Source organism: Lissotriton helveticus, chromosome 7 (genome assembly GCF_964261635.1).
Source record: "Lissotriton helveticus chromosome 7, aLisHel1.1, whole genome shotgun sequence".
Classification (NCBI taxonomy): domain Eukaryota; kingdom Metazoa; phylum Chordata; class Amphibia; order Caudata; family Salamandridae; genus Lissotriton; species Lissotriton helveticus.
Window position 1 is genome coordinate 1385858102 of NC_136068.1, and position 18246 is coordinate 1385876347.

At 46.7% G+C, this 18246-nt stretch overlaps 1 protein-coding gene across 2 annotated transcripts in view; it reads left to right on the forward strand.

Annotated features, from left to right (window-relative positions):
- The window catches only part of QTGAL (queuosine-tRNA galactosyltransferase), a 2423197-nt gene that overhangs the window by 2021293 nt on the left and 383658 nt on the right, over positions 1 to 18246 (forward strand). For both annotated transcript variants that reach the window (XM_078654698.1, XM_078654699.1), the window contains one exon: positions 7519 to 7654. In XM_078654698.1, coding sequence (XP_078510824.1) covers positions 7519 to 7654 — 136 coding nt within the window. The remainder of the gene's footprint in view (positions 1 to 7518; positions 7655 to 18246) is intronic.

Genomic DNA, 18246 nt, shown 5'->3' on the forward strand with positions numbered 1-18246 from the left:
AGATCCTGATGACATACAATGAAAAAGGAAACTGAAGAGCTGCAAAAGCAAAGACTGAGGAAGAGCAACTGACTTAGCACCAGCCCTGCTGGCCTATCTGCTGTTCCCCATCGAACCTGTTCCAAAGACATCTCATCCTGTGGCTCTCACGCCAATGGTGTCAGCTTGGTTCCCAAGTCCTCGGGAGATAGTTCACTTTGATTTCACCCCTCGTTAACTCCATGACTTCACCTGCAGCCTCTGTTTGCAGGCCCCCCTCAACCGCAAGTGCTCCCGGACAAAGAAACCAGACACCTCAAAGACCCTCTGCACCCGGCCGACCAGCCCAAGGAGAAGAGGACCACCGGTGTCCCCTAGCATCGCAATACTTGAACCCTCTGGTTGGTTCAGCCCTACTGGCCTCCCAGTCGAAACCTGCATCTTCTTTTCCGTCAGACCAGTCCCCATTGACTAATATTGGCCAACCAACACTGTATTGCACCACTGCACCTGGACGCCCTAGTGCCACTGGAGGTGACCTGCTGGTGCTGCCTTGGACCTTGCCCTATACTCACCTTAAATCCAGGAGATTGGTCTAGTAAGGCTCTGTACTGTACCTGAATGGCGTACTTGTTTTCCCTTCCATAGGATAGCATTGCAGCTTCTGAAAAATGCACTGTTTACTTGTTTAAAGTATTTCTCTTGCAAAATATACTTGGTCGTATTGATTCTGGTGCTTAAGAACATATAAAGATTACAAAGATACGTGTTATTTTTATAAATTGGTTCGGATCTCCATATTGAGTTGTGTGCATCATTTATTGACTATTGTGTGTATTTGCAGATGTCTAACACTCCTCTGTAACAAGCCTAAGGCTGCTCGACCACACTACCCCTTAGAAGAGCAAGCCCCTGTCCGCTCATAAGGGAACCCCTGGATTCTTTGCACGTTATACCACATTATATCATATAAAGAGCCAGCTTCCTACACAGCCCTACCATGTGGCAGGATGTTATAAGAGCCGGTGTTGGCAATAAAGAGTCGGTGACGAGCACCAGAAACCACCGTCGCAAATTAAGTACTGTACAGTAAGTCGTGTCGAAGATGCAAAGCATGTATGCTTCAAATAAACATACGAGGCCCTGCGGAGCATTCACCTAGCAAGATAACCCCTTCTACATTACGCAACGAGAGCCAATGAGAATGAGTATGTATTTTTTCTAGGGGAGGAGTACACGAAGGACATGCAAGAATGCTGTTTTTTTTTTTTTTTTAAAAACCTTTATTTGAGCAAGCAGAAATGTACAAGGATGGGCCTACAACCACACGGGCCAGCCGCTAAAAAGGAGGAGAGACATATCACATAAGCCCGCAGAGGTAACCGTCAATCAACAATGCAATACTCCACATTATATACAGGACCAAAACAGGTTTTATATAAATGAAAGAACAAACATACAAAAAGGCGAGAGTGTATCACTGAAGGTCAGCCCAAGGGACGCAAGGGGGGGGACAGCAACGGAGGTGCAATAATAATATCCTAAGCACTAAGGAGTATGGAGCGGGGGGGGGAGGGGGGAGGGGGGCAGAGACCAGGAAGAAGAAGGGGGGAAGAGCCGGTGATACCAGCTCAGTCCCTATATGAAGATTCCGGGAACGCCAGCCTAGGGAGATAGAGTAATCTCGACAGTGTCCACAAGGGGAGGAGTACAAATGTCGCCACGGTATTCGTTCCATTGACCCCACACCTTCACCCATGCCCTGGGTCTACCCCTGGCCACATAAACAGTTTTCTCACGGAACATGGACCAATCCATATTATCCTCCCACTGCGAGAGGGCAGGGGGCCTGGAGGCCCCCCAGAGTTGCGCAATATCTCGCTTCGCGATCATATAGCCCAGGGTGGCCCATCTAGTCTGAGCCACCGAATAGTCCGTGGGCTCCCAAACATTCAAAAGACAGCGACGAGGTTCCGGTCGCAAGGATATCCCCGTCACCACAGTCATCAGATCAAGCACGGCCACCCAATAAGCAGCCACCATCGGGCACTCCCAAAGAATATGCAGGAAAGTGGCACGCAAACCACATCCACGCTTACACAGTCCATCGGAGGAAAAGCCCATCACCATCAGTCGCGGTCCCGTCACGTACACCCGATGAAGGATCTTCAATTGGACCAAACGGAGTCGAGCCGGTATCGCCACCTCCTTCGGAGAGGAGAGGGCCGATTGCCAATCCTCATCATCAAGTTCCAACCCATCTCCCATCCACTGTTCCCGAAGCCGGGCCAATAAGTCAGTCCGATTGTTAATCAACTTTTTATAAATCAGGGAGATAGTGCTATCAGGAAGATGTTCGTCAAGGATACGGTCTTCAAGTGGGGAAGAGTCAGGCGGAATCTCACCAGGAGCAAACACCGAAACCAAAGCGTGCCTGATCTGTAAATAACGAAAGAATTCCCGACTACTCAGGCCGTAGTCAGCCTGGAGGGCCTGAAACGGGCGCACCGAACCCTTTGAATATACATCCCCCACTTTAGAGATCCCAATCAAGGCCCAACGGTCGAAACCCTTGGAAGACCAAAGACCGCCCAGACGTTCTGAAGCATAAAGCGGCGTCGCTAACGTCAAGCGATCCTCCCAGCCCAGGCTCACATTCGCAGCACGCCACACAGTCAAAGCAGTCAAAGTAGGTCCCACAAGATGGCGCCCAGCGGAGCGAGAATAGAGCACTCTATTAAAGTCACCTCCCGGAAGCTGAAGTTTATCCATCTCAAACGCCGGATTACGACCCGGAGAGAACATAGCGTGATTAATAGCGGACAGATGGGAAGCCCAGTAGTATCTCTTAATGTCGGGGAGCGCCATGCCCCCATCGTACCACGGGATGGAAAGTTTAGCGAGAGCAATGCGCGGTCGCCCATCCCAAATAAGTTGCCTCTGAAGGCTCTCAATCTCCCGAAAATAGGTCTTGGGGATAGGATCATAATAATTCTGGAGAGCGTAGAGAAACCGCGGTAGTGACATCATCTTAAACAGGGCCGCCCGACCCAGTGGAGACAGGGGAAGTTTGCGCCAGCGGGCAACGTCCAAACGGAGCCTAAGCAACGGGGGAAGGAGATTACGATCAAAACGAAGGGACGGATCCAAGGTAACGAACACCCCCAAGTATTTGAAACCATCCCGGACCACCTGAAGAGGAAGTCTACTCGGCAACGGAGGCAAGATACCAGACAAAACGTATACACAGGATTTAGACCAGTTGATGACGAGGCCTGAGTTAGCGCCAAAGGACGCAAGAACGTCAAATAAAACAGATAGAGACTTGCGAGGGGAAGTAAGATACAAGAGGATGTCGTCCGCATAAAGCGAGACGCGGTCTTCGAAGTCCGGGGCCCAACGAATACCTTTAAGGGACGGTTCCCAACGGAGCCAGGCCGCCAACGGTTCAAGAGCGAGCGCGAACAACAGAGGGGACAAGGGGCAGCCCTGACGGGTACCCCTGCCCAAGGAAAAGGGGGCCGACACTCTACCGTTCACTACAACTTGCGCCAGAGGTTCCGCGTACAACAGCCTAACCCAGCTAACAAACTCGCACCCGAATCCGAATTTCTCAAGTGTCGCCCATAAATAGGGCCATTCCACAGTATCAAAGGCCATGGAGGCATCTAGGGACGCCAAAATGGCCGGTTCAGTCAAAAGCCCCGCCCTCGCCAGCGCGCCGTGAAGGCGACGTAAATTCAGAGCAGTGTTGCGATGCGGGATAAAGCCAGACTGATCCGGATGGACCAACTCTCCAAGAACCGAAAGGAGACGGGTCGCCAAAAGTTTAGCCAACACCTTAGGTTCAACGTTTAATAGGGATATGGGCCTATACGAGGAACAGAGGTCACGTGGTTTACCCTCTTTGGGAATGACGACGATTGTCGCCAGACGCTGATCATAGGGAAGCATGTTCCGCTCACGAGATTCTAGAAACATGGCGCGGAGATACGGCGCCACCTTATCGGGGCATAATTTGTACAACTCAATAGGCAAACCGTTCGGGCCCAGTGCTTTGCCCGAACGGAGCGATCGAACTGCATTGGCTATCTCATCATTCGTAAAAGGGGAGTCCAAAGCAATACGGTCCAAGTCGGTGACACAGGGCAAAGCGATATCACGCAGAAGAAGGCGGGAGTCGTCAACATCCCTCACAGACACGGGAGCATATACCACACGGAAATATTCCGCAAAACGATCAACAATGGCGGTCGGATCTATCACTTTCTCACCACTCGCAGACTGAATCACGGGCACCACACGATTAACCCTTTCTTTCTTGTCCAACCACGCTAGGAGTTTTCCCGCTTTGTCACCCACATCATACAATCTGCCCTGCTGCTCACGAAACATCACCTTTGCAGCGTCAGTGACCAGAGATTTATACGCAAACTGTTTGAGACCCAGGGCATGGAGTTTGTCAGGCGTGACACCAGAGTCCAACTCGTCCTCCAAAGCAGAGATCTCCCCCTCAAGTTCCACCACCTCCTTCCTCCCTGCCCTCTTAGCTTCAACAATCAAGGAAAGGGCCTGTCCACGAATCACGGTTTTAAAAGCCTCCCACAGGGACACAGCCGAAGAGACCGACCCCTCATTTTCCAGGAAATATGAATCCATGGACTTGAGCAAGAGGGTACGAGTCTCAGGGGAGGAAAGATACCAAGGGTTAATGGGAGCCACTCGGCCCGCCGCCTCTACCCCAACCTCAAAACGAAGCCAGAGCGGCGAGTGATCAGAAATACCCCTCGGCAAGTGTAAAATCTCACGAACCGCCGATGATTGGGCTGCGGGCATCAGGAAATAATCCAGCCGGGACAGACTGCCATGGGCCCCAGAATGGAAGGTGTATTGGAGTTGAGTAGGATGCAACAGTCGCCAGCAGTCCACAAGGCCAAAGGTATCTAAAAACCCACCCAACCACTGCTGAGCCTGCGGGGTATCTCTAGGGGGATGGCGATCGTGAAGGCCGGAAAGCACCGAATTAAAATCACCGGCAAGAAAGAGAGTGCTATCAGGGAGATCCAACAGAACACGGCCCAAGTCAGTAAAAGTAGAGGCCTGCAAACCCGGGGGAACATAAACATTGAAGAGAGATAGGGTGCGGCCTTCATATCTACCCACCAGGACAGTATATCTCCCACGGTCATCATGAATCACCTCATCAATAGCCAAGGGAAGGGAGGTTCGAACAAGAATACCCACACCCCTAGATCCGGAGGTAAACCCTGAGTGCGCCACAAGGCGGTAGCCCCATCTATTCATCGCATAACAAACATTACCAATCAAATGGGTTTCTTGCATGAAAACAATGTCCGGTGACAAACGTCGAATACATTTTAAGACCACACTGCGCTTAATACGATCACCCAGGCCATTAACGTTCCAGGAAAGAAATTTCAACCCTCTACCCCCCATCCCAACCACCCGAGCCAAGACCCCTCGTCCATGAGCTAGACATCAGAAACAGCAGCAAACACAGGAGCAAATCGCCTTGAAAACAACACATAGAAAAGAAAAAACTTCCCAACCCCCCTCCCCCAAACTGAAGAGAAACACCCCCCACCCTGCACCCCTGCAAAAAGCTAAAGAGCCACCCCAACCTGCAGTGTGCCTGTCGCCCAAGAACCCCTATTCTACACAAAGACCCCGGAGGAGGAAAGGTCTCCGTTCCATCCACCCCCCGACCTCAGCAAGAACAAGAATAACAAACGAAAAGACAGAATGATCGCAATGTAGAGGGACGCCGGCCAACACCCCTGAGAATGTATTCAAAATAAGACATAAGAGCCGAACAGTTAGATCTCCACACCACCTTCGGCACCGCCAGGGTGAGCGGCGGAGTCTGTCTCAGGAGGACGGTCAGGCAATGAGTCCAGCCAGTCATTAACAGCATCTGGCCGATCAAAGAAAAGGGTGCGTTCATTATATTCAACCCGGAGTCTAGTGGGAAAGAGCATGGCGTAACGTAGGCCCCGATCCCGGAGACGTTTCTTGGCACCACGAAACTCCATACGTTGTCTCTGAACCTGTTGGGAAAAGTCCGGGTAAAAGTTCACCGTAGCGTTCTCAAAGGCCACCGGGCCCTTCACCCGCGAGGCCTGCAGGATAGCGTCCCGGTCTCTATAATGAAAAAGCTTCGCTACAATGGGTCTCGGCGGGGCTCCCGGCTTGACTTTGCCCCCTGGAACACGATGTGCACGTTCCACCGTGAAAAATTTTGTGAGACCAGAAGGGGCCAAATGGTTCAAGACCAGATCCTCAACCAGGAGATCCACCGAGTGGGGTTCAGGGTTTTCCGGTACACCAACCAGGCGAACATTGCAGCGACGCGCCCTATTTTCAAAGTCCTCCAGGCGACGGGTCATGAAGTCATTCCCCCGACGGAGATTTCCAATCTCAGTTTGGAGCTCCGAGACGTCATTCGTAAGGCTAGAGGATTTAATATCCAGTGATTGTACCCTCTCATTCGTCTTGCCGAGATCAGCACGAATCAGATTCACCTCAATAGCCACGGTGTCAAGTTTGTGGGCCAAGGCCTCGTACTGTAGGCCGATGGATTCTCTCACACCCGAGATGGCGCCCATGATATCCTGTAAGGAGGGCTCCGCCGATTCTTCCAAAATTCGTTCGGACGCAATACTAGAACCAGGCAGGGCAGCTCCGGGGGACCCCTTAGAATGGGTATAACGGTCCATGACATTCGATTGAACTGGAGCTCCGCGCAGAGGTGTTTTCGTCTTGCGCGTCTCTCTGTCCCCTCTGCCCGCCATTTTGAAGATGCGTCACAGGACGAGCCACCAGGTTCGACGGGCCCGACACCCAAAGTACAGGATCAAAAGTACATAAAAGGGGGCACAACTCGGGTGGAGGTCGCCAAACCAGCAAATAGGTCACATGAAAGCCCAACAGCCGATCCGCCTCCAAGTCTCAGTCGCAACACGACATCCACAGCCGTGGCCCAAGTCGGAACAGAATCGAAACCGAAACCTAGGAAGGGGGGACCCACAAGGCCAGATCTCCTGCCGTTGTTGTTCAATTGCAGGACGGCTACAGTACCGCACCCCGTCCCGGGCGCACCTCAAGGGCGGAGCCCAAAAGTTCAGAGCACCATAACTCAGGAATACGAGATCCAAATCGATTCCTGAAAAGTGCCAGGGTAATCAGCCGAGCGTCCCCTACACGAATTCTTGCAAGAAATCAGGATTCAGCCAGGATAAAATGTCGGGAGCGGCGAGGGTCCGGAGAGCGCTGTGCTCAAGCGGCCATCTCGGATGCCCGCCAAGCTCCTCCCCCCAAGAATGCTGTTTTTAAGATATACATTGAGCAGGGGAGTCTGTTCTCTGTTGGTGCTGAATGGACACTGATGTTGCTTTCATAATGTTTTGGCAACCAATGTATTTTTTTTTATAAATCACAATTTGAAAAAATAGTTATGTTTCAGTTTCTTTAGCAGTCCATTATTGGATTCATAGATATTAATGTTTTTCGATTCTTTAGAGGTACCATCTGGGATCACCGGGTGCAATTTTTGGAAAAGAGGGTACTAGCAAATTGGACATCGTTCACGATTTGGAATGCTGGCAAACAAGGTCGGAAACTCTACAGAAGCCTCTCCCCAGCCAATCAGAAAAAGGTAACATATTACAAAAATCTGTAGTGGTTAATTATTTTTGTTAATTTATACTTCCTCATAGATGGTTTCTGTGCTGTACCTAAATACATCACTTCGCTTTAGAGTTCTTTCTTGTTATTCGGCACATGTATACTCACACTTTTTATCTGCACAAATCCTCACAAAAAATCTCTTATGTGAAAAATTTAACTATTGAGAATACATCGGACCTGTGAACTTAATACAGAGTTCTATAGTTTATATTAAGTGCCTCCATGATGATGTCCATTTATTATTGATTACCAATATTGTAATAAATACTCTCTTCTCGAGAGGTATGCTGTTGTATGTGGTATAGGGGACGAAATGGAAGTTGGGATCGATAGCCATGGTTATTTGTGGGAATCCTAGTTTCATCTTACTCTGGAAGATCACAATGAGAGCCTATCATAGGCTTGAATGTTGAGAAACCAGAAATCCTGCTCACGAGGTTTGACTATGTCTTTGTTTGAGTTACTTGGATATCCCCCGTTCCCACAGGGAAATGTTTATAAGCGTAGAGTGCTGTTTGACAACAGGTTCTTCTTCGGCCCCAAAATTAACAGTTTCCAAATCAGGTTTGTACTAACTACATGTAAAAAGGCGCTCTGCAAGCCACTGTATCTTTTTCTTTCGTTTTGGTTACTTCACCTGTAATAATGCAGTAGCTTCTTCACTGGTCCCCCAGCAAATCACTGAAAAACTTTGAAAGAGTTCAGAATCGTGCATCCTGTCTCCTGTTTCACCTCAAATGGCCACATTGTGTCTGCTATGAAGTCCTTCCATTGCTCCCAGTAAAAGAGGCATAGCATTTTAAAATACTTTGTCTTGTCCACAAGGTGTAACACGGATGCTTGCCAAGTTGTATGTCCGCTACGTTCCAACTGGAAGTCCTGGGACTCCCAATCAAAATCTACTATCTACACAACATACCTCTTACAAGAAATTTGATACAAGGTGCCTCCCAGAACTGGGTTCATTTCTCTGAATATTTCTACTACTGAAGCTCAGACTTGAAAGTGATTTTCTCGTTAAAGCTTCACTTTCTCAAGCAAGCTTTTATGTTGATGTAGCCTCCTATAGCCCTTCTACTTCTGTTTTTACGAGCTGTCTGGTTGGTGAGCTCTCTAAGATCGGCTTTCTGTGGATGAAGGTGGAACAAATGCGTTGCAGTGTCATGTAAGAGGTATTCAGATTGGAGTTTTACAGTAATTCTTAGGACAAAGCAGACTATTACTTCACAGCTCCCCTTTTGCAAACAACATTGTGGCAAACAAGCTCTACTAGAAGGCCGCATTTATACTCTCTGAAATATACACAACATCTCTGTTTCTCTGTTCCTCCTTCTCACCCTCACTTTTTCTGTGTCTTTCTTCCTTTCACACGCAGTCTCCCATTCTCTCTCTTTCTGTCTCTTCAGAAAACAAGTAAACATGCATGCTGCTGGCTTGCCAATTTGAAGGATTAAATCTTCAGGATGCATGGAATGTAACCTGTTGACTCAGAGAGAAATTATGATGTATTATCAAACAAAATGTCATGCATAACAGATCTGTTTTCTTAGTGTGATGTAAACTACAACACTTATCCTCTGAAGACGGCATTACTGCTCGTTCTACTGCAAGTGTACACCAACCAGCCCTGAACAATCAATCAATCAACTTGATTTATAAAGCAGGCTGCTCACCCTCAAGGGTATCCAGGTGCTAGGTTCTTTCTGGGATCAGATGAAGAGTGAGGTCTGTAGTCCCTTTCTGAATTTCGGGAGGGAGGATGACTTTTCGGTGGTGAAGGTTATTCCATAACTTGGTGGGAAGGTAGTAGAAGGAACGTCTTCTGCTGTAGCTCTGGTGGATGCCGAAGGTGTGTGAGCGCGAGGAAGGTGGAGCGCAGGTGTTTGGAGGGATGGTGGAGGTACAGGTGGTGGTTGATGTGGGTCAGTTTGGGGAGGTCTGGGATGAGTCTGGCAGCTGAGTTCTGAATCGTTTGGAGTCTCCTCAGGAGTTGGGGGATGATTCTTGGGAAGAGCACGTTGCTGTAGTCCAACGGGCTGGTGATTAGGGCTTGAGTGACGGTTATCCTGATGCTGGCAGGGAGCCATCTCAAGATCTTTCCAAACATGTGGAGGGTGTGGAAGCAGCTGGAGGAGACTGCATTGATCTGGCATTTCTTGGTGAGTTTGCTGTCCAGGATGATGCCAAGGTTTCGAGCATGGTCTTTTGGTGTGGGTCCGAATTCGGAGGGCCACCAGGTGTCGCTCCATGGGGAGGTGTTGTTCCCAAAAAACAGCACTTCCGTCTTTTCCGTGTTGAGTTCAGGCAGTTTGTCTTCATTCAGTCTGCGACACTCGTCATGAAGTTGTGGAAGCTGGTCATAGTGGTGGTGGTGTCTTCTGAGAGCGAGAGGATGAGTTGGGTGTTGTCTGCGTATGATATGATGTTGAGGCCATGGGCTCTTAGGATGTTGGCCGGGACCATCATGAAGGTGTTGAACAGGGTGGGGCTGAGGGATGCACATTGGAGTACGCAGCAGGTGGGGCTTATGGGTTCCGAAGTGAAGGGTGGTAAGCGGATTCTCTGGGTTAATCCTGTGAGGAAAGTTGTGATCCACTTGAGGACATCTCCCTGGAACATGATGTGGTGGAGTCTCTTGATGAGTGTGTGGTGGGATCTGATGGCGAATGCTGGTGACATGTCGAGGAATATCAGAGCTGCTGTTTCCCCGCGGTCAAGGAGAGTTTTGATGTCATCGGTGGCAACGATCAGGGTGGTCTTGGTGCTGTGGTTGGGCGGAAACTGAATTCGGAGATGTCCAGCAGCTTGTTTCCCTCCAGGTGTTTGGTGAGTTGGCAGTTCATGGCCTTCTTGAGGACTTTGGCGGGGAAGAGGAGCAGAGAGATGGGGAGGTAGTTCTTGGGTTCGGCTGAGGGTTTCTTGAGGAGGGGTCTGTTTCCATCCATCGGGGAAGGGGAGCGCGTTGATGGATGCTTTTAGAATGGAGGTGAGTTTTCCTTCTGATTTCCTTATTCCAGAGGTTTACGAAGTAGTGGGGGCAGGGGACCTTTGGTGCTCCAAAGTGGATGGAGTTGATGGTGGCTGTGGTGCTCTGAGTGGTGAGCTGTTCCCATGCAGTGAGCGGGTGGTTGTGGGTGGCATCAGTTGGTGTGATGAGTTTGTAAAGGTTGGTGGGTTGGGGTTCGGAGTTACTGTAGATGGTGGATATTTTGTTGTGGAAGTAGTCTGCCAGGATGTTGTAGAGTTCGGCGGAAGAGGAGATCGTGTTCTTGGAGGCTGACGGACTTGAGAACTCTCTGACGATGCTGAAGAGTTCCTTCCTATAGTTTGCGCTTGCTTCAATGCAGTCCGACATGCAGCCTCTTTTTGTGTCTTTTAAAAAAAAAAATGTATTGCCATTTTGACATATACGAACAATCAAAGGCACATCAGGTGATGCCAGAAAGAGCAAATATGAAATCATTTTTGTAACTGAACAAACGAAAATTGAAACCAAAATAGAAGCATCACAAGGATTAATTACAAAAATTCATACATTCACATCTAGGTCACAATACGTTGAGGGTGGTTTATGTGGCTAAAGTTGTGGGGGAGATAATGTACGAGAGAAATATAAAGTTTGTAAGAAGGAATGACTCAAGGGGTAGAAACATGTTCAGCAGGCGGTTCTTGAGGAGAATTGGCAGAGGTCTCTGGATCATGTGTAGTATTCAGATCACGAGCTGATAGCAAAGTCATAAAGGAACCCCAAATGTCCTTCCGCCTAGATGCTTGGGGTAGTATTCCCAGTACACATTTAATTGTTCTTGACAGAATGTGGTGTCAAGGATCCAAGTCTTAATGGCGGGTAGTGTGCGTTTGCCCAAGTGCATCGCTATGCGACGCTTAGCAAGGAGTAGCAACATGGCAAGGAGCCTGCGATTGCCCAGTTGGGCTTCTTTAACATACTCTAGGAGGCATAATGTGGGAGTTGGGTTGTAGCGAGACGCCAGAATCTCATTGATAGATTCAAGAACTTCCTTCCAGAAGTGTGCGATATTGGGACACTCCCAACCCATATGGAGAAAGGAAGAATTTGGAGATGCACATCTCTAACAATTCGCATCAGAGTGGATGCCCATGCGTTTGAGTTGCAGAGGAGTTCTCTAGATGCGATGTAAATATTTGAAATGTATAAGGCGAAGTTTGTAATTGGGGGAAAGCATCTCCAACGGTCCGCAGCGGAATTGCCACTGGACCTCTGATAATGGCTCATCTAGGTTATCATTCCTGCTAGCCGTGACTTTCAGATGCGTGAATGGGTAAGATCGTTGCATGCCCCTGTATAGTCGTGTAATGAGCTTATCCGAGGATGAATTTGTGAGCATCGATTCAAGGGCTGGAAAAGAGGCAAAAAGGTGTCATTGGGGCAGAGATCGGCAAATGAGTCATAACCCAAATTATATGCGGGGGCCGAGTTTCCTTTGTATGCTAATATGGGTATTTGTGGGTTATGCGCCAGTGCAATAGAGGACTCATATAATACTGAGTGCCCTGCTCAAATGCAGAGTTTATCCCAAGCCCATCGTAATGTCTTTTTGTTCAGGCATTGGTGGTATTTGTTGAGGACTACCTTGAAGGTGTCTTGGTATGTGGGGTCTTTGTTGGTGTGCCATCTTCTTTCTAGCCGTTTGTAGTTGTGTTTCATAGTACTGAGCTCTGGTGTATACCTACTGACTTGTTTGGTGGATCTGCTGGTCTTGGCTGACATGATGGGAGTAACTCTGTCAGCCCAGTTGATAATCCAGGCAGGAGAAATTCTGGATGGCCTGTTTAAGGTTGGTTGTAGGGTCGGGCTGAGTGTTGAGGGTGTCTGTCATTTGGGTCTCTGTCAATTTGTTCCAGCTGCGGTGGGAGGACCTCAAGGGCCTAGTGGTGGTGCATGGTATCCTGCAATGGTGAAATGGACTATGGTGCGGTCAGTCCAAGTGAGTGCGGTGACATGACTGTACTTGACTCTGTCGCTGGCAGCAAAGATTTGATTAAGCGTGTGTCCTGCGCTGTGTGTGGGGTTGGTGACCATTTGGGTGAGGCTGATATTGCTCATGCTTTCAAGGAAGTTGGCTGACTTTGTATCCTTGGGATCGTCAAGGTGAAAGTTGTGGTAACCATGGGAGATGAAGTGATTGGAGTCAATGGTGAGTGAGGTGATGAATTCGGGCATGGTATTGCAGAAGCTGGGGCGTAGTCCTGAGGATCTGGAGGCGAGGGTGCCTCTGATGGTAGTTTTGCCGTCATTCTGGAGTTGGAAGTTGGTGGTCCATGATCAGTGTGGTGTCATTTTTGGTGGTGGTGCAACGGATGGTTTCTTTGTGGTTGATGGCGATGCCTCCTCCATGTTTGTTGGTGCGGTCCCAGTGTATCATCTTGTAGCTGTTGGCCATCACAGTGTTGAAGGAGGGTTTGAACCATGTGTCTGTAATGTAGATGATGGGTGGTGACGGTGTCCCAGATTTCGGAGGCATGTTTGCAGAAAGATCGGTCGTTGAGCATGAAGCAGCAGAGTAGTTGTGGGGTGGTCGTGGTGGGTGTGGTGGGTGTGGTGAGGGTTTCCGTGAGGGCAGGAGATCCTGAGTTGCAGGCAAAGCAGCAGCAGTCTCAGGTAAAAGGGCCTACCGTTGATCGAGGTAATGCAATGCAGCAGCTGTTGTTGCGGGGTCTGGAGTCCAGGGCTCGGAGCTCTGCAGTGGAATATATGTGGGTGGCCGAAGGGACGGGGTTCCTGGCACTGGTTGTGGTCCAGGAACAGACTGGCTTGCCTTTGGAACCCTGGCCCTCCTGCCAACCACAGATATTCTGCCGTGGAGCTCCGAGCCCTGGATCCCAACTTGGTAGCACTTTTTTCCCAGCTGCCGACTAGATAGCAGAGATCTACTGTTTGGTCAGTGGCCGTGCAGATAGCAAGGAAGCTTTACTATTTACCCTGATATTTGGTGAAGAATCCTAAAGAGCAGACATTTTGAACTAGTAAGACTGTTGCAAGATAACGACTCAAGTTTCACTGTAGATTAGCTGCACTAGGTGACTACGGTAGTTAAAAGAGGGGGTAGATAGGATATTCTGGAAGTATTGGGGGGACTGCCAAAGAGATGGTTCTTAACATGCTGGAGAATGATACACATAACTGACAGCCTTAAGCTCTGCGTTCCTGTTTGAGTCTCTGCTCTTCCTCTACAGGCTTCTATCTGCCTTTGCTCTCACCAGCCTCTGGCCATTCCTGTATATCTTTGAGATGTCTCAATCGCCCTAAGACATTGTTTTGTTTCAGTTTTACGTAACACTCTGTGCCCTATGATTTCCTCAGTGTGTGTTCATTGTTATGCTGTAATGCTTCTGTAGTTTTGAAATTGTTCTGGTATCTTACAATATCTTGCTGTCCCTGGCAGTCTCTGCATAGTATACCTTGATTTTTGCATGCACAAGCCACCTCTGATCCCTTTCAGTTTTGTGATTGCTCCAGATTGTACCTTCTCCCCTCATACTTGGGCTCCCAATCTTTGTGGTGTGGGTGATGCAGTATAGGACTTTCACTGCAGGCCAATTGAATCCAAAAAAGCGGATTTAGGCTTTCACTCGTCCCACATTGTTCATTGAGCTTGATCGCTTATGTGAAACATTCAGAGTAGCTATTTTACTAGCCACCAGCTAAATAGTGATTTTCTCTGCTATTTACTTGGCAGCTGGCTAAATAGTAGAACATATTTACTATTTGGCCAGCTGCCTTGAAAATAGCAGGAAACTTTGCTATTTACCTGGCTGCTGGCTAATCAATAGAGATTCTGCACTGTTGGGCCACCACCATGCAAATAGCAGAAAAACGTCTCTATTTACCTGGCAGTTGACAAAAATAGAGATTCTGCACTGTGTGGCCAGTAGTCGTGCTAATAAAAAGGAATTTTCACTATTTACCTGGCCACGGGCTAATTATCATACGTTATGTACTATTTGGCCAGCAGTGAAGCAAACAGGAAAGAAACATCCCTCATTACCTGGCTGCTGGCAAAACAGCAGACAATATTTACAATTTTCAAGTTGTATGTGTTTAGGAACTCCTTAACACTAAGGTTCCCTTTCAAAATCAAGTTGTATGTGTTTAGGAGTTCCTAAACGCATACAACTTGATTTCGAAAGGGCACCGATAGACACGATGTGACAGGCATTGCGGCACAGGCTGTCAAGACTAGAAAATACCGGATAAAACACATTAAAATTTCAGAGAGTGCACTGGGATATCAAAATTTGAAAATGTAATATTTACAATTTTGCCAGCAGCCATGCAAATAGCATTATACTTAATTATTTTCCTATCTGCTGGTTAAATAGCAGATATTATATACTATTTCACTGGTATCCTTGCAACTAGCAAAACAATTTCAATATTTATCCGGCAGCAGGCTAAACAGCAGAAATTATTTAATGTTTGGTCGGTGGCCTTGCAAATAGAAAAAACACTTTATTGTTCATCTGGTGGTTTGCTAAATAGCAGAAGGTATGTTCAACCTGGCCAGTGGCCATGCAAATAGCAGAGGAACGTCACTATTTACCCAGTTAGTGTCTAAACAGCTTACATTTTGTGTACAATGCCTAATGCAAATTTCACCAAGTACTTACCACCAAGTAGTACTGCAAACAAGGAGAACACATAATTGGCATTTCTCCTTATGAAAGTTAGGGTCATGATGTATTATTATTTTATTCGCAAAATGTGTTCGAAAATTGCACACTTACTTGTGTTTGACTGTAATCACATGGATGGTAGCCAGCAAGGGAAAGCACAACACCATCCCGATGACTGCATTCCAAAATGGCAAACTCTTTTTTTTAAGATGCTCCTGTTACTTAAAGAAAAAAAAAGCTTTCCCTTTTGGAAAATGTCTACCCCCTGAGGTTGCCAACTTCATTCCCAAAGGAAAGGGGCTCCTAAGAAGACCTGTAGCCCTTTGCAAATTAGTTACCAATGCCACTTGGGGGTCATTAGCTCATCAATGGCTTGTGACAGAAATTCCAGTCTTAAATCCCCGCAATGACCCTCATTACAATCACAAAAGTCCTTTTACGAGCCAGAACAATTTTACAACTCGTAACAGCGTTTTTTTTTTTATAATGAAAAGCACTTTTGGGGCTCCAAACCCAGTGATTTTGCGACTTAAGACCCTTAGACCTAAAACTGGCTTGGGTACAAAGACTAACCTATAGGTAGGCTTAGGCGAAACTTTAGTTACGCTTGAGTAATTTCAGTCATTCCGCATTACGCTTATGATGAGAAATTACTGAAAATTACACGATTATGACCGCGTGTGTTATTAAGAGTAATTTTGGGGAAAAGTCCTATAATAGGAGCACAGGAGCAAAAAACTTAGCGAGTGCTAGTGTATGCTGCTGTTCCGGTTCTGTTGCATTTAGCGCTACTTTCTTAACACACAATGTATCCACATGTCCAGTTTGAATGTTAGGGTAATTTTGTGCTACGAAAATAGCTCTAAAAGCGGGGCATCGCTCCTTGCATAATTTTACTGTAATTCCATGTAATTACCCTACAGCAAACTATGCAAGTTACGCCCACTCCAGCTTATTGATATTGAAAATGTTTATAAAGTGCGTGATTGCCCAAAAGCGTCTTGGCGCTCATGTCTGCTAGATGTCTTGCCGCTAATGTCTGGTAGATGTCACATATTTTGCTAGTTGAGCAGCGCAGATGTAAATTCAAAGTGTTGAGTTGTTTTCTAATCGGAAAAAGCACAGAAATGCCACCACCCACTTATAACTTTTTGAAAAACTGCCAATTATTTTGGAGCAATAGGACAAACACAAATTCTTTTTGTTCGACCTGGTACCTTTATTTGTACCTGATTACTTCAGTATTTTTTGTTTTTAAACTTTTTATAAAGAAGAAAAGGAACATTCAGCTACTTCGCCAAACGATTAAATCAGAAGCACTGGGGAGACGGAGTCGGCAGCCCATCCCTCAGAGCTATCTATGACATGTTACAAGACATGACCACTAAAACGCTACAACTCCGTTTCTTTTACTTAGGTAGAGACCCCGATAAGTAAAGAAAAAGGAAAGCGACAACATAGGAGTCGCAACCTTGGATTACGTTTTTTTAAGAAAAAACCAACAGGTATTTTTCAGTGTAAATATTGGCGGTGCGATTTAGTATATATTCCTCATAACAATATAGTGCAGAAATAATAAAACATTGTTTCTCTGCATGTTAATACAGATAAGTGACAGAGCCCTGATGACGGTCTAAGGATTGACTTCTTTGCACCAGAAACGCGTCGGCACACTGGAAGGAGTTATTCATAAATATTAATTGTTTCTAGAATTACACCATCACTCCTTCCCTCATTTTGACTTTGTCTCTTTTTCATTTGTATAAATACTGATTTAATCGTTTATACATAGGATTGCTTCATTGAATGTTTTATATGTTTTGTATTATATGTAGAATGCTTGTGATTGTATAATAGGATGGTACTCAATTTTGTGGTATGTAAATAGTGATGTATATATTTATTGTGAAGTAGTTGATGTATATACTTATGGCGAAGTAGCTGAATGTTCCTTTTCTTCTTTATAAAAAGTTTAAAAACAAAAAATACTGAAGTAATCAGGTACAAATAAAGGTACCAGGTCGAACAAAAAGAATTTGTGTTTGTCCTATTGCTCCAAAATAATTGGCAGTTTTTCAAAAAGTTATAAGTGGGTGGTGGCATTTCTGTGCTTTTTCCGATTTAAATAAGGTCCAGCCCCCCCACTCCTTGTTCTAGGACCTAACTCCTTTTGTTTGTAAAAAGGTTAGAGCGGGCACTGGCCCGCGAGAGTCTATAGGGTACGGGATTCAGTCCTGAGTCTCTTTTGTACTTTCAAAAAACTCGATCTTGTGACTCTGGAAAGACGTAGTCTTTCCCTAGTATGGCAGAGAAGGACACGTTATCTTTCAGCGAGAGCCATATACAGGATTTAATCGCATCTGCACCTTTTTCATCTATTACACTGAGTACTTCTGCTAAACAGCAGAATGAATCCGACAAACTAATCCGACTCCATAAGAAACATATAAGGACTGAACTGCATGGACATTTTCTCCTCAGACATCTGAAAGGGGGAACTATTCCATGGGGTCTCCAGGTTAAAAATATACCGGTTATCTTTACTGAGGACAGTGAATATAAGAAAGGGTTCAGCTACATAAACACCAAATGTAGCAGGGATTTAATGGTCCACACTATCGAGACAGCTCAGAGGTTGTGTCGAGAGGAGGAAAGGGAGATTGAGGAACTCTCTCAAGCGTTAAGGGATAATCAAGCAGTGACCGATGCTAAAGGACTATTAGAGAAAATCGATAAAGAAATTCAAACTTTTAGGGACAATACAATAACAGACAAGACTAACAAGTATGAGAGGGACTCCAAGGCCTTTAAAATAGAACTTGTGTACCCCTTCCTTAAAGACGACTACTATACTCAGACAGAGTCTCGTCGAGCTCTCTCCACATTTCAAGGGAGATCTAGAAA